Consider the following 25,456-nt stretch of genomic DNA (forward strand, 5'->3'; position numbering starts at 1 on the left):
ACCAGAATTATTTCTTGGAGGAGAGAGAGTAGAAGTTTGGTTAAAATAAAAAGACAAGTGATGGCAAAAAGCAGGGCTCCTCTGCAGATACTTATTGTTCATGGTGCATAGGAAATGATGTTCAGTACACCATCTAAAGGCAAACAGTTTCTATTGCAGACATGCTATAAAAGTATTCAGAAAATAAACAGTGTATCTTACATAATTTCTCTATTCTGTGCTCATATCTTACAGGGTTAAATATTTTATTCCCATATAACTTAAGCCATTATTTTTTGTTATTCAAAATAACGGCTGGGACGAGAACAGGAGAATGAGTTTTGTCCTTCTACAAGTAGATAAAGGGATAAAGTGAAGAAACAGCTGTCTCTGGGCTAACTCACTGGGATTCCTCTGTCTCCACTCCCTTAAAACCACCCATCTACCTCCTGCCTCCTTTCTTCTGTGTGCCTTTTCTTCACCTCCCCTGCTGCAAGGTTTTCCATCTCTTCACCTCCCCTGTGGTGTTAGAGCAGCTGTTTGGCCTTTTCTCACCTGGAATCAAAGTCTCTTAAGCCCCAAACCAGAAACCTAAAGGAAATCCAAATGTAAATATCACCTTTTAATCGACTGTATCCTGTTTGCTATGAAAAATGCTCATCCTTCCTATAGAATTTAAACTGGTTGGCACTTAGTTACTAAAGGCAAATACAGATTTTTCACAACAATTTTAGATTAAATGAAGGTGTCATTGTTAGAATTAAGGTGAGATTCTCGGGGGCAAATGAACAAAGTATTTGCAATCCAGGACCAAGATTCCTCTCCTGTTCTTCATCAGTATTAGTCCTCTCTGAGTGGAGAGAGCTACTACTATAGTAAATATATTGAATTCAAATGTGTTCAGGCACATTTTTATTGCTCTCACATTTTAGACATGTTTTATGACACGGAAAGTCTTGGGACATGGAAATAGGTAACTCTTGATTTACCGTATCGTTTTTTCCTCCTTTGGTTTGGGCTCTAGTTAACTAAATAATTAACATCCTATCAATTTTGATGGGAAACAGCAATATATATTAAAGGATTGTCAGTTTCTCTATTTTAATCAATTATGACCTTGTCTCTTTTTAACATAAACCAATCTAGGATGTAAAGCAAGAATTAATCAAGTTGGTTAAGGCAGCAGGATTTTCATCATCCACAACACCCAATGACTGGGAAGGAAACAGAGCCTCACAGACCCTTTCCTTCCAAGAAATTGCCCTTCTGAAAGCTGTACTGGCCGCTGGACTATATGACAATGTGGGGAAGATAATTTATACAAAATCAGTTGATGTTACAGAAAAATTGGCTTGCATTGTGGAGACAGCCCAAGGCAAAGCTCAAGTACATCCATCCTCAGTAAATCGAGATTTGCAGACTTATGGATGGCTCTTATACCAGGAGAAGGTAAAGTGCTTATTCTTAATTCCACTATTCAGAGATTTATTCTGGAAGTCAGTTGTAACAAGTCACGATGCCCCAACAAGTATTATATTTGGTTCTCAAGTTGAACAGTTTATTTTTTACATATTTGAAATCTGTGTGTATATAGTTTCTCATAAAAAGTCCTATCTCTTTCACTTAATGAAAGAAAAATATTAAGGTTTCTATGCTATCATCTTTCCTACCTGAAGTAAAGACAATTATAGCAAATAGATACTGTTTAATAATGTATCAGTTCAAAAAAAAATAATGTATCAGTTCCCTGAGATTTCAACAAAAGGTGCTACCTCAAAAGAGAACAAAGACATGTTCTATGTGCATTCCAAATAAAGAGGATATGGGATTAGACAGAACTCTATATGATCTGGCAACAGTTTGAGTCACTGTGTAACCCAAGATAGTTTAAAAGTATTTATAGATTACAATTAAGAACCAGTTTGAGTCACTGTGTAACCCAAGATAGTTTAAAAGTATTTATAGATTACAATTAAGAAAATCTTTTCAGTCGTAGCTTGCTATAAACTAACAAGGATCCATATTTTGAAGTACTGGGTCAAAAATCATTACACTGTCATAACACTTGAATATAAAAGCTGAGGAATTCCTGACTAATGACCATAACTGAACATTGATCTAAAAACCAGATACTATGAAACTGTTTTATTTTTGAGCTAATTAACAGCATTAGTATTATAAAATGGCTTGTTTATAGTTTCATTTATGCTGAGGGTATATAATTTGCCCTTACAATTAATGTTTTAAAATACCTTTTAATAGTATAAATGCACAGATGTTAGAATGTAAAGGTAGCTTTACAAAACTTACAGTGTAAATCTTATATGAGCAAATTACAGAAAATGCTTACATGAAACAGATGAATGTCTCACATTTTCAGGCTGCGAAGTTTTTTTTCTCTCTTTATTCCTATGCAGGTAAGGTATACCCGAGTATATCTGAGGGAAACTACCCTAATAACCCCTTTTCCAGTTTTACTTTTTGGTGGTGATATTGAAGTTCAACACCGGGAACGTCTTCTTTCCATTGATGGCTGGATCTATTTTCAGGTACATGCTACAGCTGATCTCATAACATGTAAAATTTTCTACTTAAAGTAACAGGTAGATTTTTTAAATTTTATCGGTGTTTGCATAGTTTCTCCCTATAATTTCACTGAAAGTGGAAGACTTCCTTATTTTATCTTGCCTATACTGTTTTAAATCAGTTAAATACAAAAATTAAGTAATATCCCTACTATTGCAGACTATATTATCAGTAATAATAACTTGCCATCCCTAAGTTAACTATGTCTCAGTAGTTAACTTTACATGGATTATTCTAAATTTATTACCCTGATAACCTTGTGATTAATTTCCATATATGAGATACTTATATTCAGTGAAAAGTTTAAATAACTTTCTTAGAGTAAATGAATTGTTGTTATTAGCCAAGCAAGACTTCTAAGCCCCTTCTACTTCATACCAACTGTAAGAAATCACAGCTTTTAATGAGTATGGTCAATTTTTCCTCCAGAAAAATTAGACCAGTCATTGCTACCGGCAATAAGCTTATTTCTTTGTAACCCTATCAACAGTGACCAGCTTTTAAAAAATCTAAAACATTCTGTTACTCTATGCCATCACAATTTGTCTTAGACTGAAGAAGTAAACTTAAATGCAACTTAAAAAATATATGCAATTCTCTCCAAGAGGTCAGGGTTGTAGAAATTGTCTATTTAAGGTTAGTAAATTACACCTCAGTAAAACTATTAATTCCTTCCCCCAAATTTCAGGCTTCACCTCCACAGTTATTGTAAGAAGTTACAGGAAATAATTTCCCTGTATTTTTCCAATAACATTTTATATTCAAGTCTAGATGTGTTTAAACACATGGTATACATGCTTTCTTTCACTTATTGAAACACATTCACACTCACAGAGATTAACTTTGGACAATATGTCATCTCCTCTCAACAGGCTCCTGTAAAAATAGCTGTCATTTTCAAGCAGCTTAGAGTTCTCATTGATTCTGTTTTAAGAAAAAAGCTTGAAAATCCTAAGATGTCCCTTGAAAGTAAGTATTTGCTTTTAATATAGCTGGAAAACTATTTTTAAACATTTTGAGTACATTAGCACACTGAAGTCTTAACAGTCCATATGATTAAAAATTGTTTTCATAAAATTTATGCTGAATTCCATCAGACTCCTAGACATTGCTTCATTATTCACAATCTAATTATCTTACTCTTTCTTCTTCTAAGCTCTACTTCTGAACTTCTGGCCATTTCTGGGAAAAAAGAATGGTGAAACTGAGCATTGTTAAATTATGATTATAAGGGACTTTCTGTGAGGTTCCCAACATGTTTTTATCTACCATTATCACAAATGTAGAGCTCTAGTCCGTTTAAAAAGTACATTATTTTTCAACAGAAACCTGTAGTAAACACCTGAGTTTTCCATTAATCTGGTGCAGTGTTTCCCACCCAAACTTCCCAAATCATCCGAATCGTCTTGGCAGATATTAAAATACAAAGTCCAAAGACCTACCCCAGACCAGACATATTTAATCTTTATGGGAGAGACCTGTGTGTTATTTTTTAATCACTTAATTTATAACCCTTTCCCCTACTACCATCCCCCTTTTTAAATAGAGTAACTTTTATTAAACTGGATTATTTTACTGGTAAAATTTGTCATTTAGGATTTGGTTGGTTACATCTTCATGCTTTGATTTAAGGTGTTTCTCTATGCCCTCTATATCCTGCAGACTATATAGTAGTTGTATCTAAAGCTTTGATTAATTGGATTTCTAGGAAAAGGATATTTTCTGCTTGCTGCTCTGTTCTTCCCATTGCATCACATTACAAAGCATTTCAGTTTGGTTTTCCCACTTTGAATGATGTTAAGAATTGATCAGTGGGTTGCAGCATGATTGATTGTATTTAACAAGTATCTCAGTTAATGCTCATAGAATAAAATGTTGGAAGCTATGGATCTAATGCTACTATCCTCAAACTTAGGGAGCTTAAAATTCATGGTTCTTTTTAGACCGTCATTGTTTCCCTTTTAGCAAATGATCTTTTCTTTTTCTTCCTTCCTTCATTTATTTATTAATTAATGTCAGAGTAGCCCCCAAGACTTTGAGTGTCAGGCCATGGGCCCAGTTATCAGAATTTCTCAGGGCACTCTCTTACTGAAGTGTCTAATGTAAAAACAGAATTTCAGTCTTGCAGCCCTGATTATTACACCTATCTGAAGGGCAGTGAAGTTCTTAAGAAGTCACAGTCTCGGAACAACTGTTGAAAAGGAGAAGCATCTGTTAACATAACCTCCTTAGCAAATACTGTAGCCTCTGTTGCTCTGTTTGTCAGATTAATTGGTGTTTATACTTTTGTTGTGTAGAGAGATCTGTCACTTCCCCATTGACACCTCTCCAAGAGTCCTTCCCTGTTAGAAGTTACTGTTTCTGTTCGGACTAAACATGGAGCAACTGGTATCAGTTCCTCCTCCTTTGTCCATACTGTGGAAATCCTGACATATTCTGAAGACGATGGAACAGCTTATAGATCCTTCAGTATATCTGAGCCAGGTGACAAAGTTAGCAAACTACCTGTCTTAAAAGAATTTTTAAATAAATAATTCCTTATAAAGGACAAATTGTTAAATCACATCACGTTTTGGGGCACTGGCCTACTTGTCATAGTAGGGTCAAATAACTATAACAATAATATCTGTAGAGCAACAAATCCTATTTGTGGACATCTCTAGGTTTCTTGTGAATATTTCTGGTATAGTCTTGTATTCTAATATAAAAGAATCTTCTAATCAAGTATGCCTGCTGTTCACTTGTGTATACTTCGGGAATTTAGCCTGGTGATGAATTTGTTCATGGGTGCTTTTTTCTTCCACTCAGATGACAAGATTCTGCAGATCATTACAGAATTGATAAAAACAGAGAATCATAACTGAAACTGAAAGTCATGGTCAACTGCTTTAAAAATAAAGATGAAGATATGGTCATGAAATTATGTGAAAATGGACCATCACATTAAGTATTTCAGTACTTAAAATGTTGGTACTAGCCATAACTTAAAGGTGATGGAAAAAAAAGCACATACTTTAAACATGTGTAATTTTCTAGTTCCTTTTTAATGATAATTATTTGCAATGTATTTAGCACTACATTTACAATAAATCCTTTGGTATCATCCATGCTTCATACATCATTATGTGCCTATGGGCAAGGCCTGTGTCTGTAGTATCTGTAACTTAGTGTCCTGATTCCCTGTGTATACACTTTATGCTCTACCAGTCCTTCTTATCTGGAGAGTTTAGACCTTCTCGACCCGCAAGAGAAAGTGCAAAAACTCCAAAACCAGTTGCAATTAAATTTCCTTGAAAAGAATAACTTTAGAATCAATTATTTAATATTTATAACCAAAATGAAAACCTAAGTATTAATAGATACACACTGTATGCAAAGATGTCTACTTCCTGCTAGACAGTAGGCAGGAATGGCTAATGCTACTGTGAACCTTGGGATGGACGGCTTAACCATTTTCCTCCATCCTAAGTAAGCTTTGGTATCAATGCCCTTGAACCCTTTTTTGTACCCATAACTGAATTAGTAAAGTCAGTTACTTTGAGATAGTAAAATATGCTTAGATTTTTTTCAAGGGTCTCAGTAGCTTTTGAAACAACATTCTGATTACATCGAGGAATTTTCCCTTCATTTCCAGTCAAGATTGTTGAAGAACTTCAAAAATAGACCTGTGTAGACCAGATAGCAGGAATTGTATCTGAAGGACGAAAGATTGGAATAGGAATCTAATCTAACTGCTTGACTCTCTTAATAGGTATTCAGTATTTGTTGATGAAAGAATAAAAGAAGCTATAATTTCCATTTTAAGTGCACTTTATGTGGGAGTAAAAATAATACCTAGTAGTAATTATGTGCCTATGGGCAATAACTTTATGCCTGCAGTGGGATAAGGGAGTTAGGAACAAAGAGTCAAATATGATTGCAGTTGGGAATCATCAGCTAGTGCCGTTAATACAACTGGACATTGTCAGATCAAAGAGCTAGTTTGGGTGCTAAAGGAATTTCAGTTTGTAACATGGAGACAGAAATGTGGAGTCCTGAACTAATGTTTCCCATCACTAGGTGTGTGCAGGCTGGTGCCCAAATTGTTTTTATGTATTGATTTAATCCTTAGAACAACCTATGAGTAGGTAGTACATTATTCCCATTGTACAAATGAGCAGACAGGCACAGAGAAGTGAAGTAACTTGCCCAGATCAAACTGGCAGTAAGTGGCAGAGGCTTGATGGCTCTAGAACCATTTGAATTTCTGAAATGTAACTGTAGCCTTATTCCTTTGAAGTTGTCAAATAGTGGCATCAGGATTAGGGCCTTTGGGCTAGAGTTTTCCATAGGTTTATCATTGTTAAAGATGTGGGAGTGGAGATAAGCACCAAAGGAGAGAGCAGCTGGAAGACAGCACTCCCTATTTCACAGTCCGTTCAGTCCTTTCCATCTCCCCAGCCATCCCTCCAACCCAGGTCATTGTCATCTTTCACCTACGTCACTATAGTAATCACCAAACTGGGCTCTCCCCTCCCTATCCCTCTGTAATCCATTCTTCTCTACAACTGTAAGAATGAGCTTTTTAATTTTTATTTTTTACATTTTAATTCCAGTATATTTAACATACAGTGTTACATTAGTTCCAGGGGTATATGATACAATGACTGAACAGCTCTGTACATTACTCAGTGCTCATCATGACAAGTGCAGTCCTTAATCCCTAGTACCTATTTCACCCATTCCCTGACCCACCTCCTCTGGGGTAACCATCAGGTTGGTTCTCTACAGTTAAGAATCTGTATTTTGATGTGTCTCTTTTTTCCCCTTGGTCCTTTGATTGTTTCCTTAAATTCCACCTAAGTGAAATCTCATGGTATTTGTCTTTCTCTGACATATTTCACTCAGCCTAATACCCTCTAGTTCCATCTATGGTGTTGCAGATGGCAGGCTTTCATTCTTTTATGGCTAAGTAATACCCCAAAATATACATATGTATCACACCTTTCTAAGAATGATCTTTGAAAGATACTTATCGTTTAGCTGATTTAAACCCTTTCTGGTCTCCCAGTGTCTTTCAAATAAAAACTCCTAACCATGACCTACAAAGTTCTGTTCCTCACTACCCTCCAACCTCCTCTCCTCCTCTCCCAAATTTCTCACAGTGCTCCAGCCACACCAGACTCCTTTTGAATCCTAGAAGATTCTAAGAGACTTTTTAAACATTTGCACTTGCTATTTTCTGCTGTAAAGTACTGCTTATGTTCTTTACCAAAAAGACCTTACCCTGCATCAGTGATATCTCCACAGACCACCCTACGTATTTCTTCACTGACCACCCTTCCTGAAGTCCATCTCCCCTTTTAATTATTCTCACCACACAGTACTTTTCTTAACATGAAATAACCACTTTTTGACTTCTCCCACTAGACAATCCGCAGTACCACAGCTGTTTCACTCACTCATGTATACTGAGCACAGTGCCTGGCACATACAGGCATTCAGTCAATGTCTGCTAAATGAAGGAGTAACATGAGGGAGTGGAGAGGAAGGAGTTCAAATATGGCTGCACTTTCTTGACGAAGTCAAGGAAGGAGAGTTTCTGGAAGCAAGAGTATTGTCGACAACTGTTATGGACTAAGACACCATAAAGAGATCAAACTTTAGAGAGCAGTTTGAATTAAGGGTGGGAAGGAAGGACATGGTCACAGACCTATACATTTGAAGACTGACTAGGATTCGCAGGACTCCGGGTATGGCTGACTCTAGAGAAAGGATATGCAACAGGAAAAAACACACAGAATCTGGAGGAATCTACACATAGACTCCCTATACATATTCAGCCTTTCTGCCCACAGATGCCCAGGTGAGACTCCAAGTCCACAAGTATTTTACTGGAGGCTGGTCACGTAGGCACAAAGACCAACACCATAACTATAAAAATTCCAGACTCCCAGAAGGAAAGCAGGTATTAAGTACCCCAAGCAGGCAAAACAGTGTTATCTGAAAAACATGGAATTTTCCAAAGCCAAGTGCACAGGCTCCAGTCAAGAGCCAACTGTGCAGGCAGGTCCTTCTAAAGAGAGCAATCTTGAGGCCTACTATGTTAACTCTAATGCACGCAAAGCATATTTTTTGGGGAATGAATACAAACTAAAAGGTCAGTGCACCAAATAAGGAGTACTCTTTACAGATGTGATGAAGAAGCAGTGTTTAAGAAGTTGAATGAGATATTTTAGGCTGGGAAGATTGGCACTGATTTACAGACAAAATAGAACCAGGAGACAGTAAGAATAATATTAGAGTGCTCAACTCTCGATCACAGGGTCTTGAGTTCAAGCCCAGCACTGGACATGGAACCTCCCTACAAATAGATATGTATATATATTTACATTGAATAATATTAGCATCTGAGGGAGCCCAAGAATGGACTAAAGAATATCAGGAACAAGCTGGAAAGGCTTTTTGGCTTTCTTAGCAATGAATGCTCAGGTGCTTGAGGAAATGAGCAGCTAAAATTGATAGTGAGCTTTTTTTGCTTTCAAGTGACTATGGGATCTTAGAATGAAAGAGACTGTCTCATTGAATTGTTGACCAAAAATGCTTACATAGAGGCAAACAGGGCCAGAAAAGAGGCCATGGACTAGGAAAATGGAGAGGCTGAGGAATTAGAGGTCAGGATCTAATCCCAATTCATTGTGAATAAAGTAAGGAGGCTGATTAAGGAAGAGAATTTGAGAATTTAAAATTTGAGATGTAGTTGTTGCAGTAATAACTAAACCTAAGGCTGGTGGATAGCAAAATAAAGATGGTTATCACTGAAGGTAGGTTCAGAACACAGTAGGCCAGTACTTCTGTGCTATAATTATTGGGAAAGCAGGAAAGTGCCCTGCAACTTAATAGCAAAGATGAATGAATAAATAAGCAAATGAATGAATGAAAGGATTACATGATAAAATGGCATGCTCTTCAGGTAAGAACATGTTGAATCCTGGTGGTGGGACAGGAATATGTCAACCTTTTCTCATTGAATCAATTCTTGCATTTAGAAGTACAACAGTCTATTAGGATTAACTGGAAGCAAAGGAAACATTAAAGGTAAGCATATTTCCATTAAAAATTTTTTAAATTGAGCATGATGTGATAAGCACTGAGTAATAAAAGCTTTATTATATTTTTGTTTATTCCTGACAACAATCCTGAGAGGGAAGGGGTAATGTATTTCCAATTTACAAAGAGCCTAAGAAGCTAAATTTTCTAAGGTTACTCAGCTAGTGATGAAAAATGAAAAGATGACTGAAAAATAATCTGAGCAGTGTACTGGCAAAGAGATAGGCATATATATCTTTGGAACAGAACTGAGAGTTCAGAAATAAGCCAACCTGTCTATGGAGAGCTGATTTTTAGTAAGTGTGCCAAGGCCATCAATGGGAAAAGAACAGCCTTTGCAAGAAATGGTACTGGGATAAATGGATATCCAGAGACAAAAGAATTAATTTGGAACTTTATCTTACATTATATACAAAAAGCTGCAAGTGCATGCTAAAGCTAAAAGTAAAAACACTAGTCCTTCAAAAGACACCACAAGGAAGTAAAAAGACAACCTGTGGAATGGAAGAAATTATTTGTAAATTATCTCTCTGATAAGGGACTTGTATCTAGAATATATAAAGAGCTGTTACAACTCAGCAGTAAAATGACAACCCAATTAAAAACTGAGCAAACTAGGAACAGAAGGAAATTCCTGCAACATAATAAAGACCATATGTGAAAATCCCACAGCTAAAATCATATGGAATGGTGAAAAACAAAGCTTTTACTCTAAGATCAGGAACAAGCAAGGATGCCCACTCTAATCTTTGTATTCAACATAATACTGGAAGATACTGGAAGTGCTAGCCAGAGCAAACTAGGCAAGAAAGAGAAATAAAAGGCATTTGAATCTGGGGCGCCTGGGTGGCTCAGTGGGTTAAAGCCTCTGCCTTCAGCTCAGGTTATGATCCCAGGGTCCTGGGATTGAGCTCCGCATCGGGCTTTCTGCTCAGCAAGGAGCCTGCTTCCTCCTCTCTCTCTCTGCCTACCGTGATCTCTGTCAAATAAATTAATTTTTTTTAAAAAGACATTCAAATCAGAAAGGAAGAAGTAAAATTACCTGTTTGCAAGTGACATATTTTATGTAGAAACCCTAAAGATTACACACATACACACACACACACAATATTAGAAATAATAAATGAATTTAGAAAAGTTGTAGGATAAAAAATTAACATATAAAAATCAGTTGCATTTCTATACACTTAACAAAAAGAAAGTTAAGAAAACAATCCCATTTTCAAAGGCATAAAAAAATAATTACTTAGAAAAAAGTTTAACCAAAGAGGCAGAAGATTTGTATACTAATAACGTTGCTAAAATAAAGATAACACAAAAGAAAATTAAATGCTCATGGATTGGAAGACTGAATATTATTAAAATGTCTATACTACCCAAAATGGTTTGCAGATTTGATGCACTGCCTATAAATGTCCCAATGGTATTTTTTTTTTCACAGAAATAGGAAAAACAATTCTAAAATTTATAATGGAACCACAAATGGCCCTGATTAGCCAATACAATCTTGAGGAAAAAGAACAAAGCTGAAGGCCTCACACTTCCTGATTTTTAAACATTACGAAGCTATAGTAATCAAAACGAAGTGGTATTGGGATATCCAAGACAGACATATAAAACAACAGGACAGAACAGAGGACGCAGAAGGAAATCCACACTTACAGGGTCAGATGATCTTCAAAAAGTGTGCCAAAACTAAGTATGGAGAGGATAGTCTCTTCAACAGAAGCTATTGAGAAAATTGGATAACCATATGCAGAAAAATGAAACTGCACTCCTATCTTCTACCACACACAACAATCAAGTAAGAATAGATTAAAGACAGAATAAGATCTAAAACTGTAAAACTATTAAGAAAACTAGGGTAAAAGCTTCATAGCACAGGTAATTCAAAGGATTCATTGGATAGGACACTAAAAGTACAGGCAAGAAAGCAAAGATACAGAGTAGGACTACATCAAATTAAAAAGTTTCTGTACAATGAAGGAAACAATAAAGAGATAAAACGCTATCTATGGTATGGGTGATACCATACCATACCATACCATACCATACCATACCATACCATATTTGCAAGCCATGTATCTCACAAGGAGTTAATCTCCAAAACCAGTAAATACTCCTACGACTCAATAACAAACCCCAAATACCCTGATTTTTAAAATGAGTAAAGGACTTGAATAAACATTTCTCCAAGGACAAAAAAATGGCTGACAGGTATATGAAAAGATGATCAACATTACTAACCATCAGGGAAATGTGAATCATAACCATAATGAGATACTCCCTCACCACTACAAAGATAACTAAAAAACCAGACGGTTTCAAGTGTTGGAGAGAATCTGGAGAAAATGAACATCTCATACTTTACTGGGGGAATATAAAAATCATGCAGCCACTTGGGAAAACAGTTTGGCAGTTCCTCAAAAAGTTAAATGAAGACAATGTATGACCCAGCAGAAATCCCATTTCTGACTATATACCCAAGAGAAATAAACACCTATGTCCATACAAAAAGCTGTACATGACCCCAAACAGCCAAAGCAACTTGAGAAGAATAAAGTGGGAAATATCAAGCTCTCAGGTTTCACACTCTACCACAAAGCTACAGTGATCAAAGCAGTATGGTACTGGCAAGAAAACACTATAGATCAAAGGAATAGAACAGAGAGGCCAGAAATAAACCCACACTTACCAGATCAATTAATCTATGAGAAAAGAGGCAAGAATATGCAATGAGGAAAAGACAGTCTTTTCAGTAAATGGTTTTGGGAATACTAAACATGCAAAAGAATGAAAAGGGACTAATAATTTACACCATACACAAAAACACATTCAAGATGGATTAAAGACTTGAAGGGGGGAGAAGCAAGATGGCAGAGGAATAGGAGACCTAAATTTCATCTGGTCCCAGGAATTGAGCTAGTTAGTTATCAAACCACTCTGAACACCTACAAACTCAAAAGGAGATCGAAGAGAAGAAGAGCAGCAATTTTAGGAACAGAAAAGCAACTACTTTCTGGAAGGTAGGGTGTGTGGAGAAGTGAAACCGAGGCAATATATAGAAAGATAGACCACAGGGGTGGGAGGGGCCAGCTCCTGGCAAGTGGTAAAACAGCAGAGCACAAAGTTGGAACTTTGACAAGTCTGCGCCAAGGTGTCTGGGTGGCTCGGTTGGGTGACTGCCTTTGGCTCAGGTCATGATCCTGGAGTCAGGGGATTGAGTCCCACATCAGGCTCCCTGCTTAAAGGGGAGTCTGCTTCTCTCTCTGACCTTCCCCTTCCCATGCTCTTTCATTCTCTCCCTCTCAATAAAATCTTTAAAAATTAAAAAAAAAAAAAAAAACAAGTCTGCTACACTGAGGGACATTGCTCTAGTGGCTAAGTAGGGGGTGGAATCCTCGATGAGTCAGTGTGGTTTCAGGACCCTCGGGGGTCACAGAAAGACTGGGGGAACCTGAGTGTGGCAGAGCTCCCAGGTATCAGAGCAGAAAGCCGACTGCAAAGACGGAGCCGAGAAGTAAGCTCTCAGCTTGGGGCTGCCATAAACCATGATCAGAGGCAAAGCTGGGGCACTACTCTTCAAGCAGGGACCCTAGAAGTGGCAGATCCGGGGCGACCCCCACCCTTCTTCTCCTGGGAGGAGTGGCACAGGAGTAAGTTGCAGGAGTAAGTTGCAGGAATTGGCTGGGTTTGGAGACTCCAAATGGGGCCATGCGCCAGAGGTAGAAAGAAGCTGGGTGAGCATGGAGTATGGCCAGAGACCAGGGAGACTGGAGGGTTTGACTGCTTTTCTCTGAGGGCACATTGAGGAGTGGGGCCCTGAGTTCTCAGCTCCTCCGGGACTGGAGATTGGGAGGCCACCATCTTCATTCCCATCCTCCACAGCTACAGAAAGCATTCAGGGAACAAAAACTCTGAGAGTGAGCCCAAGCAGATTACTTAGCCTGGCACCTGGCAAAGGCAATTCTGTCTCAGGCAAAGACATTTGAGACTCACTGCAACGGGCCCCTCCCCCCAAAAGATCAGCAAGAACATCCAGCCAAGGCCAAGGTTACTGATCAATGAGAATTGCAAAACACCAGTGCTAGGGGAATATAACACATAGAATTCATGGCTTTTTCCCCATGATTCTTTAGTCTTTGGAATTTAAATTTTTTTAATTTGGGGGTTTTTTTCTTTTTTAAAATTTTTCTTCTTTCCTATTTTAACCTATTTTAACTATTTTATCAACACCTTTTTAAAAAACTCTTTTAATTGTCATTTTTATGGTCATATTCGATCCCTTCATTGTATTTAACCTTATTGTTTGTTTACATATAAGTTTTCTTTCTTTAAAATTTTGGGATGCAGTTTCTTCTAACAGACCAAAATATACCTTAAATCTTGCATATAGCCTTGTTCTGATCACATTCTCTCCCTTTTTATTCCTTTTTCAACCAACTGCTTATCAATTCCTTTTTTAAAATCTTTTAAAATTTTCATCTTTACAGTCATATTCCATCCCTTCATCATGTTTACCCTTATTTTTATATATATTTTTTCTTTAAAATTTGGGAAGCAGTTTCTTCTAACATACCAAAATACACCCAAAATCAAGTGTGTGGCTCTGATCTATTCACAAGCCTAATCCTATTCTTTCTTCCTTATCTTCCCACCCACCCCCGCTGGTTTCAGGTCTCTTCTGATTTGGTTAGTGTATATTTTTCTGGGGTTGCTCTTACCCTTTTAGCATTTTGTTCTCTCATTCATCTATTCTTCTCTGGACAAAATGACAAGGAGGAAAATTCACCTCAAAAAAAAAAAAAAAAAAGAACAAGAGACAGTACCTTCTGCTAGGGACCTTATGTACATTAATAAGATGGACATTAATAAGATGTAGAACTAGAGTTCAGAATGATGGTTATAAAGATGCTAGCTGGGCTTGAAAAAAGCATAAACAATACTAGAGAATCCCTTTCTGGAGAAATAAAATCACTTCCTGGAGAAATAAAAGAACTAAAATCTAACCAAGTTGAAATAAAAGAAGCTATTAATGAGGTACAATAAAAAATGGTGGCTCTTACTGCTAGGATAAATGAGGCAGAAGAGAGATTTAGTGATATAGAAGACCAAATGATGGAGAATAAAGACGCTAAGAAAAAGATAAAAAACTAAGGATCACAAAGGGAGAATTTGAGAGATAAGTGATACAGTAAGACAAAATAATATTAGAATAATTGGGATCCCAGAAGAAGAAGAAAGAGAGGAGCACAAGGTATATTGGAGCAAATTATCATGAGAATTTCCCTAATTGGGCAAAGAGAAGAAGCACCAAAATTCAGGAGGCACAGAGAATCCCCCTCAAAATCAGTAAAAATAGGTCAACACCCCATCATCTAATAGTAAAACAAGTCTCAGAGACAAAGAGAAAATCCTGAAAGTAACTTGGGACAAAAGGTATGTAACCTACAAATGTAGAAATATTGGATTGGCAACAGACCTATCCACAGAGACCTGACAGGCCAAAAAGAACTGGCATGGTATATTCAGAGCACTAAATGAGAAAAATATGCAGCCAAAAAGACTATATCCAGCTAGGCTGTCACTGAAAATAGAAGGAGAAATAAAAAACTTCCAGGACAAACAAAAACTAAAAGAATTTGCAAACACCAAACCAGCCCTCCATTGAAAGGGGTCCTCTAAGCAAAGAGAGAACCTGAAAGTAACAGACCAGAAGGGAACAGAGACAATATACAGTAACAGTCACCTTATAGGCAATACAATGGCACTAAATTCATATCTTTCAAGAGTTACCCTGAATGTAAAGGGGTTAAATGCCCCAATCAAAAGACACAGGGTATCAGAATGAATAAAAAAACAAGACCCATCGATATGCTGTCTACAAGAAACTCATTTTAGACCCAAAGATACATCCAGATTTAAAGTGAGGGTATGGAAAACAATTTGCCATGCTAATGGGCATCAAAAGAAAGATGAGGTGGCAATCCTTTTATCAGATAAATTAGATTTTAAGACAAAGAGATGAAGAAGGACACTATATCATACCTAAAGGGTTTGTCCAACAAGAAGTTCTAACAATTTTAAATATCTATGCACCTAACATGAGAGCAGCCAATTATATAAACCAATTAATAACAAAACCAAAGAAACACATCAACAATAATACAATAATAGTTGGGGACTTTAACACCCCCCTCACTGAAATGGACAGATTATCTAAGTGAAAGATCAACAAGGAAATAAAGGCTTTAAATGACACACTGGACCAGATGGATATCACAGATATATTCAGAACATTCCATCCCAAAGCAACAGAATATACATTCTTCTCCAATGCACAAGGAACATTCTCTAGAATAGATCACATCCTGGGCCACAAATCGGGTCTCCACTGGTACCAAAAGACTGGGATCATTCCCTGCATATTTTCAGAACACAATGCTTTGAAACTAGAACTCAACCACAAGAGGAAATTTGGAAAGAACCCAAATACATGGAGGGCAAAGAGCATCCTACTAAAGAATGAATGGGTCAACCAGAAACTAAAGAAGAATTAGAAAGATTCATGGAAACAAATGAAAATGAAAACACAACTGTTCAAAATCTTTAAGACACAGCAAAGGCAGTCCTGAGAGGAAAGTATATAGCAATACAAGCCTTTCTCAAGAAACAAGAAAGGTCTCAAATACACACCCTAAGCCTAAACCTAAAGGAGCTGGAGAAAGAACAGCTAATGAAGCCTAAACCCAGCAGGAAAAGAGAAATAATAAAGATCAGAGCAGAAATCAATGAAACATAAACCAGAAGAAAAGTAGAACAGATCAATGAAACTAGGAGTTGGTTCTTTGAAAGAATTGATAAAATTGATAAAACTCTGGCTAGACTTAGCAAAAAGAAAAGAGAAAGGACCCAAATTAATAAAATCATGAATGAAGGAAGAGAGATCACAGCCAACATCAAAGAAATACAAACAAATATAAGAACATATTATGAGCAACTATATGCCAGCAAATTTGACAATCTGGAAGAAATGGATGCAGTCCTAGAAACATATAAACTACCAAAATTGAACCAGAAGGAAAGGAAGAAGTAGAAAACCTGAACAAACCCATAACCAGTAAGGAGATTGAAGCAGTCATTAAAAATCTCCCAACAGGGGCACCTGGGTAGCTCAGTGGGTTAAAGCCTCTGCCTTTGGCTTGGGTCATGATCCCAGAGTCCTGGCTCTCTGGTCGGAGGGAAGCCTGCTTCTCAATCTCTCTCTGCCTGCCTCTGCCTACTTGTGATCTCTCTCTCTGTCAAATAAATAACTAAAATCTTTTTTTTTAAAAATCTCCCAACAAATGAGAGCCCTGGGCCAGACGGCTTCCCAGGGGAATTCTACCAAACATTTAAAGAAGAATTAATACTTATTCTCCTTAAACTGTCCCAAAACATAGAAATGGAAGGAGAACTTCCAAACTCATTTTAGGAGGCCAGCATTACCTTGATCCCAAAACCAGAAAAGACCCCCATCAAAAAGAAGTATTACAGACCAATCTCCCTGATGAACATGGATGCAAATATTCACACCAAAATACTAGCCAATAGGATCCAACAGTACCTTCAAAGGATTATTCACCATGAGCAAATGGGATTTATTTCTGGGCTGCAAGGTTAGTTCAACATCCACAAGTTAATCAATGTGATACAATACAATAATTTAAAAGAGAACAAGAACCATATGATACTCTCAATATATGCTGAAAAAGCATTTGACAAAGTACAGCATCCTTTCTTGATCAAAACTCTTCACAGTGTAGATATAGAGGGTACATACCTCAATATCATAAAAGTCATCTATGAAAAACCCACAGCAAATATCATTCTCAATGGGGGAAAACTGAGCTTTTTCCCAAAGGTCAGAAACACGGCAGGGATGTCCACTCACCACTGCTATTCAACATAGTACTAGAAGTCCTAGCTTCAGCAATCGGACAACAAAGAGAAATAAAAGGCATCCAAATTGGCAAAGAAGAAGTCAAACTCTCATTCTTCACAGATGATAAGATACTTTATGTGGAAAACCCAAAAGACTCCACTTCAAAACTGCTAGAATTCATACAGGAATTCAGTAAAGTGTCAAGATATAAAATCAATGCACAGAAATAGATGTATCTCTACACACCAACAACAAGACAGAAGAAAGAGAAATTAAGGGGCTGATCCCATTTACAATTGCACCCAAAACCGTAAGATACCTAGGAATAAACCTAACCAAAGAGGCAAAGAATCTGTACTCAGAAAACTATAGAATACTCATGAAAAAAAAAAAAAAAACTGAGGAAGACATAAAGTAATGGAAGAACGTTCTATGTTCATGGATTAGAAGAACAAATATTGTGAAAATGTCTATGCCACCCAGAGCAATCTACATATTTAAAGCAATCCCTATCAAAATACCACCAACATTTTTCAAAGAAATGGAACAAATAATCCTAAAATTTATATTGAACCAGAAAAAACCCTGAATAGACAGAGGAATGTTGAAAAGGAAAACCAAAGTTGGCAGCACCACAATTCCAGAATTAAGCTCTGTTACAAAGCTGTTATCATCAAGACAGTATGGTACTGGCAGAAAAACACATAGATCAATGGAACAGAATAGACAGCCCAGAAATGGACCCTTAACTCTATGGCCAACTCATCTTCAACAAAGCAGGAAAGAATGTCCAATGGAAAAAGACAGTCTTTTCAATAAATGGTGTTGGGAAAATTGGACAGCCACATACAGAAGAATAAAACTGGACTCTTTCCTTACACCACACACAAAAATAGACTCCAGATGGATGAAAGACCTCAGTGTGAGACAGGAATCCATCAAAATCCTTGAGGAGAACACAGGCAGGAACCTCTCTGATCTCAGCTGCAGCAACTTTCTCCTAGAAACATCGCCAAAGGCAAGGGAAGCAAGGGGAAAAATGAACTATTGGGACTTCATCAAGATTAAAAGCTTTTGCACAGCAAAGGAAACTCAACAAAACCAAAAGACAACTGAAAGAATGGGAGAAGATATTTGCAAATGACATATCAGATAAAGGGCTAGTATCCAAAATCTATAAAGAACTGATCAAACTCAACACCCAAAGAACAAATAATCCAATCAAGAGATGGTCAGAGGACATGAACAGACATTTCTGTAAGGAAGACAGCCAGATGGCCAACACACACATGAAAAGATGCTCAATATCACTAGTCACCACAGAAGTGCAAACCAAAACCACAACAAGGTATCACCTCACACCTATCAGATTGGCTAGTATCAAACAATTTAAAAAATAACAAGTATTGGCAAGGATATAGAGAAAAGGGAACACTCATACACTGTTGGTGGAAATGGCAGTTCTTGTAGCCAATAGGTAAAACAGTATGGAGGGTCCTCAAAAAATTAAAACTATGACATAATTCAGCAGTTCCACATCTGGGTATTTACCTGAAGAAAACGAAAACTCCATTTGAAGAGATATGTGCATCCCTCTGTTCACAGCAGCATTATTTACAAAAGTCAAGATATGGAAGCAACCTAAGTGTCTGTCATGAGAGGAGTGGGTAAAGAACATGAGTACATGTACACACGATGGAATACTCAAAGCCATAAAAAAAAAGAACAAGATGTTGCCATTCATGACAACATTTCACTTACATTTCATCGTAAGTGAAATAAGCCAAAAAGGATGACAAATACAATTGGATTTCAATGACCTATAAAGTCTAAAAAGCAAACAAAACAAAACAGAAAGAAACTCAAAGAAACAGGAAACAAACCATTGGTTACCACAAGGGGAAGGAGTTGGGAGGGCTATGGGGAAATACAGGAGGGTGATTAAGAGGTAAAAACTTATGGTTATAAATGTCAGGGAAATGCAATGTACAACATAGGGAATATAGTCAATAATATTGTAACAAGTTTGTAGAGTGACACATGTTAACCATACTTATTCACGGGGTCATTTCATAATGTATAAACATATCAAGTCACTATGATAAATACCTGAAACTAGTAGGATCTTATGTATCAACTATACTTCAACTTTTTTAAAAAAACCTGTGCATGCATATTCACAACAGCATTATTCACAAAAGCCAAAAAGTGGAAACAATTCACTTCTATCAGCTGATAAATGAATTTTAAAAATTTGTCAATATGCTGTATCAATACAAAGGAATATAATTTGTCCATAAAAAGGAATGAGGTACTAAATGCATGCTAAAACCTGGATGAACCATAGAAACAAGCCAAATGAAAGAAGCCAGTCACAAAAGACCACATATCACGTGTTTGTAATCACATTACAAACATAATTCTGTTTGTATAAAATAACCAGAATAGGTAAATTCATAAAAACAGAGAGTACACTAGTGGGTTCCAGATGCTGGGTATAAAGGGGAATGGTGTTTCTTTCTGGGGAGATGCAAATGTTCCACAATTAGACTGTGATGGTTGTTACACAACCCTGAAAACCACTGAATCATACACTTCAACAGGGTAAATTTGTATGTTTTATTCAATATGGGGTTTGCATTTATGTATAATTTGTTTCATTTTAAGGAAGAATAAGTAACAGTGGTAAAGGATGAATTAAAGATAGAAAAAAGGCAAGAAGACAGGTCATAAAGAAGCTACACTGCTGTTCTTTCAATAAGCACTTCCTAAGGGACGCCTGGGTGGCTCAGTTGGTTGGACAACTGCCTTCGGCTCAGGTCTTGATCCTGGAGTCTGGGGATCGAGTCCCGCATCAGGCTCCCGGCTCCACGGGGAGTCTGCTTCTCTCTCTGAACCTCTCCTCGTTCATGCTCTCTCTCACGGTCTCTCTCAAATAAATAAATAAAATTTAAAAAAAAAATAAGCACTTCCTAAGCACTCAATGCCAGGCATGGAGCCATCAAAGTGTTCAGCATATTTACTGAGAGTTTCATAGATTGTGGTAGGTCTTGGCCATAGAGCAGTGAAAAAAAGGACATAAACTCTTCTTTCATGGATTCTGGTAGAGGGAGATGGATGATAAACCAGTCAAATCAACAGCATGTCAGTAAATATGGGCAGAGAAGAGACAGGAGTACCGTGGTGGGGTGTAGAAATGAAGGATTTCAGTTTTAAATAGCATTGCCAGGGAAGACTTGCTGAGATGGGGTGACAGAACAGAGCCTTGGAAAAGGGGAGGGAACTAGCCACGAAGACATGGTTGATGAGAATTCCTAGTAGAGGAAACTTCCAGTGCAAGAAAATGGGTTGGTGGAGTCAAGGGTCTGTATGTCGGCCAGTGGGGCTGGAATTGAGAGATCAAGGGAGAGGGCTTTGGGAGATGTCAGGGGTAAGACTGGCCAGGTCATATGGGGCCTCACATGCCACCATAAGGACTTTGGCTTTTATTTTAGGTGAAGTGAGGAGCCACTGGTAGGTTCTGAGCAAAAGAGTAAGATAATACTTGGAAATTAGAAGAACCACACAGGCCACTGTGTAGAATAAATGGCAGAGGACAAGGGAGAAATTGGAAGATTCTTCAGGAGACTCCTGAAATCAGAGATGGTGGCAGCTGGGACCAGGGTGGTAGCCCTGGATATGGGGAGTAACATCGATTCTAGAAGATACAGGTGATAGAATTTGCTCATGGCATGGGTGTGAGGTATGAAACACAGAGAAATTTCAAGGATGGCTGTCGAAAGAGCAGGTTTGGGAGTGAAAAACCTGGAGTCCTGGCACTACCCTATTATTCTCAACAGAATCCAAGCCCCAAAAGTGCACAGCAAACAGCTAACAGAATGAATGGGGTCTGAAAAGGGAGAGGTAAAAGTTGAACAAGAGCCAGGATATCGAGAAGGCTAGAAACATACTCAGAACAAGGAAAGGTTGGTATGAATTTTTAAAATATTGTCAGACAAGCATCTAGCTATGAGTGATCACAAGGTACCTTTGGGGGCGCCTGGGTGGCTCAGTGGGTTAAGCCGCTGCCTTTGGCTCAGGTCATGATCTCAGGGTCCTGGGATCGAGTCCCGCATCGGGCTCCCTGCTCAGCAGAGAGCCTGCTTCCCTCTCTCTCTCTCTGCCTGCCTCTCTGCCTACTTGTGATCTCTCTCTGTCAAATAAATAAATAAAATCTTTAAAAAAAAAAAAAAAAAAAAAACAAGGTACCTTTGGTCTTCACCCACCAGTAGAATATTATCCCATGACCAAGAATGAATCCATGTAATCCTAATCTGATGATGCTGGGGCTGTTGACTGATAGATGGTACAAGCCCAGAGTCCTCCACCTTAAGTTCCCTACACAGCCAACAGCATGTATTTAAAAAGAAAAAAAAAAAAGAAAGAAAGAAAGAAAGAAAGAAAGAAAGAAAAAGAAAAAAAAAGCCACAGAAACTTCTTCTTCCACAACTTCAATCTTTTGTTAACATTCCCAAAAGGAAAAGGCGAAGTGATACTCCTTGTAAAACATTTAATGAAAAGAATAGTACTGAAGGTCTATTAAACAGGAGAGCATGAAAAGTGAAGAAGATAAACCTCCCGCCCAGCTCACCAATGTTAGAACCCACTGTAACCATCCTGTTCCTTCCAAGTCAATACCTCCCACCCAGCTCCAGAGGGTCCCACTATTCTGACTTCTACCGCTATCAGTTTTGCCTTTGAGCTCAAGTGGTTAAGTCTTTTTACACATGGAGTTAAGTCTACCATCTTGCTATTTGTTTTCTAGTTGTCCTTTAAGTTCTTAGTTCCTTTTTCCATTCTATTCTGATTTCGACTGCATTAATCAAGTATTGTTCTTATTCCATTTATCTACTCTATTAACCTGTTTTGTATTATTCTTCTAGTGATTACCATAGAGCAGCATAGTGCCTGAAAATTCTACACTGATGAAAATGTTCTGTATCTCCTGTCTCCTGTGTGGTAGCCACTAGTCACATGTGGTTACTGAGCACTTGAGTATGGCTAATGTGACTAACGAAATCAATTTTTATTTTTATGTAATTTAAATTAATTTAAATATAAATAGCTATCCATGACCAGTAGCTAATACACCGGACAAGACATCTGAGATATTAAGTATGCATCTTTGCCTTCCTACATTCTATTTTAAACTATAACATTTACCACTTCCTGAGCAATGCATGATTATTTATTAATATTATCAATCATGTTTTCTATTTTCTGAATCTTGTGATGTTCTGACAACCTAAAAACCTTGTTGACCAAGGAGAGAGTGCACCTCCCAAGGCTAGCCAATTCTTGGAGCTAGAAAGGGTCTTAGCCAGGATCACCCCTTTCATATGCAAATAAACCAATCCTGAGTTTATAGCAAAGACCCCTTTTATCTAACTCTCAGACATCAAGCTAAATGTCTTGTGTCCTAAATCATCCCAGGAGCCAGGTACCAGGCAACTGGAGACCACCCCTATAGCCCAAAGCCCCCTAGAATTATTCAAAGGAGCCAACTCTAGGCTGTGTACTTGGCCCTGCCTTGCCTTTCCCATGGAAACTCCAATAAAGTCTCTGACCTAGGCTTTCCCCTCATTCCTGCTTCTGGCTCCTGACAGAAACCTGGTGCTCCTCATGTGGCCTTGCACAGCATGATGTGTCCCTTTCTCTCAGGAGATGTAATAAATCGTCTTCCAACAACACTGAACTCTGTGTGTGGTCACTCAGTTACCTCCATAAATTAAAATCACATGGTTGCAAATAAGACAATAACCATTACAACATTTAACTTCACTCTACTGTCTCCCACCCTTTGTGTTAAATATGTTCTCATGTATTTCACTTCTGCATCCATTATAAACACCAAAACATTATTTTTACAATTGCTAATATTTTTTATAGTACAGTGCTAGTGATGAATTCCTTCTGCTTTTGGCTGAAAACATCTTTATTTCACCTTTGCTTTTTTCCAGTGGTATCTTTGCAGGATATAGAATTCTAGGTTTGCAATTTTTGTTTTTTCTTTCAGCACTTTAAAGATGCCATTCCACATTGGGGAGGGTATGTGCTATGGGGAATGCTGTGAAGTGTGTAAACCTGGTGATTCACAGACCTGTACCCCTGGGGATAAAAATATATTATATGTTTATAAAAAATTAAAAATTTTTAAAAAATTGTTTAAAAAAAAAAGATGCCATTCCATTGTACTTTGGCTTTCATGAGTTCTACTAAAAAGTCAGCCATAAATCTTATTAATGCTCTTTTGAAGGTTACTATGTCTTCTATCCCCCACCATATAGATTCCTACTTTTATGATTTTTTTCTTGATTATTGGACATAAGCAGTGTGACTATGATATATTTAGAGTTGTTTGTTGTTATTTTTTAACACATATGCATCCTCTTTGAGGTTCACTGAGCTTCTGAAATTTGTTAACTTTTTCTACCACTTTTGGTTACTTCTCAAGCATCACCTTTATAAGGAATGCCTCATAACTATTCTCTCTTTCCTCTACTCCTAGAACCCCAATTTCACATATGTTATGATGTAGGAAAGACATGAGGGTTCAAAGCCAATGACCAAGAAAGAATTCTTGAGATGTTTTTGGTGCAAAAAGTTGATTTTATTAAAGCACAGGGACAGGGCTTGAAAGAGCTGGGCAGAAAGAGCTGCAGAAGGGTCATGAGGAGTGGTCCATTATATATCCTCAAGTTGGGAAGGGGTTAGGAATAGTGTAAGTCTCTAAGGGATTTTGGAAGCAAGGTTTCCAGAACCTTGAGGGAGCTAACTGTTGTTGGAGAAAGGTCATTTATTACTGTCTAATAAAACCTTAGTCATGAGACTCTTCATATGTATATTGGTGGGCCATATTCTTGGGGGATGACTGTCAACATGTAACTTGGGGTTTACAGTTAAAGGAAGTTTCTAAAGGAATTTTTATACATTAAAGTGGACTTATAGGACACTGGTGGGATAGGGGGAAGGTCAGGCTAGGATTGCCTTTTGCCCTTAGCAAAGTATTAACATTGAGGCAGTTGAGTCCCTAGAAGAATGTCATTCTGCCTCTTTCAAGGACTTGTCAGTGGTCTCTAGATAGTAAGGGAATTTAATAATTTTTCTTCTGCCTTTGTTTTCCACATCATGTTAGACTCTCTGTACCCTACATGTTATTTTATGTGCTGTGCTTCTGCCTGCCAATATTTTTTTTGTCTGTGATTCAGTTAGAATAGTTTTTAATGAACTGTCTTCAAGTTCACTAATCTCATCTTCTCTTATATTCCAACTGCTATTAAAGTCATTCAATGACTGTAGTTTCAGACATTTTTCAATTATAATATACTCATTTGATTATTTTTATAGATTCCAACTGTCAGATAAAAAAATTTTTTAAGACTTATTTATTTGCTAGAGAGAGAGAGAGAGAGAGAGAGAAAGCAAGCACAAGGAGGGGGAACAGCAGACAGAGGGAGAGGGAGAGCAGGCTCCCACACAGGGCTCGATCCTGGAATCCTGGGATCATGACCCAAGCCAAAGGCAGATGCTTAACCAACTCAGCCACCCAGGAACCCCCAAAAATATTTTTTAAGAGAGAGCACACAAGCGGGCAGGGATGGACAGAGAGAGAGGAAGAGAATCTCAAGCACACTCCAGGCTGATCAGGAAGCCTGACCCAGCATGCGATCTCATGATCTGGAGATCATGACCTGAGCCAAAACCAAGAGTTGGATGCTTAACCAACTAAGCCACCCAGGTGCCCCAATAAAATTCTTTGCCCATTTTATTCATCTTGCCTTCTGTTTTCCTGAGCATAGTTAAGATAATTCTCTTTCTAAAAAATCTTTTATTTATTTA

General features: G+C 37.6%; 1 protein-coding gene and 1 long non-coding RNA gene across 5 annotated transcripts in view; one reads left to right on the forward strand and one right to left on the reverse strand.

Annotated features, from left to right (window-relative positions):
- Nucleotides 1-6,883, forward strand: part of DHX29 (DExH-box helicase 29) — a 52,902-nt gene extending 46,019 nt beyond the window's left edge. For 3 of the 4 annotated variants that reach the window (XM_032336225.1, XM_032336227.1, XM_032336228.1), the window contains 4 exons: nt 1,126-1,428; nt 2,397-2,528; nt 3,438-3,534; nt 5,374-5,865. In XM_032336225.1, the coding sequence (XP_032192116.1) occupies nt 1,126-1,428; nt 2,397-2,528; nt 3,438-3,534; nt 5,374-5,429 (588 nt within the window). In that variant the 3' untranslated portion in view covers nt 5,430-5,865. Of the gene's footprint in view, nt 1-1,125; nt 1,429-2,396; nt 2,529-3,437; nt 3,535-5,373; nt 5,866-6,870 lie in introns of those variants that run through there. The other variant, XM_032336226.1, reaches the window with a different exon arrangement.
- Nucleotides 1-25,456, reverse strand: part of LOC116586371 — a 41,770-nt gene that overhangs the window by 3,917 nt on the left and 12,397 nt on the right. The gene's annotated exons all lie outside the window — the stretch shown is intronic.

Source organism: Mustela erminea, chromosome 3 (genome assembly GCF_009829155.1).
Source record: "Mustela erminea isolate mMusErm1 chromosome 3, mMusErm1.Pri, whole genome shotgun sequence".
Classification (NCBI taxonomy): domain Eukaryota; kingdom Metazoa; phylum Chordata; class Mammalia; order Carnivora; family Mustelidae; genus Mustela; species Mustela erminea.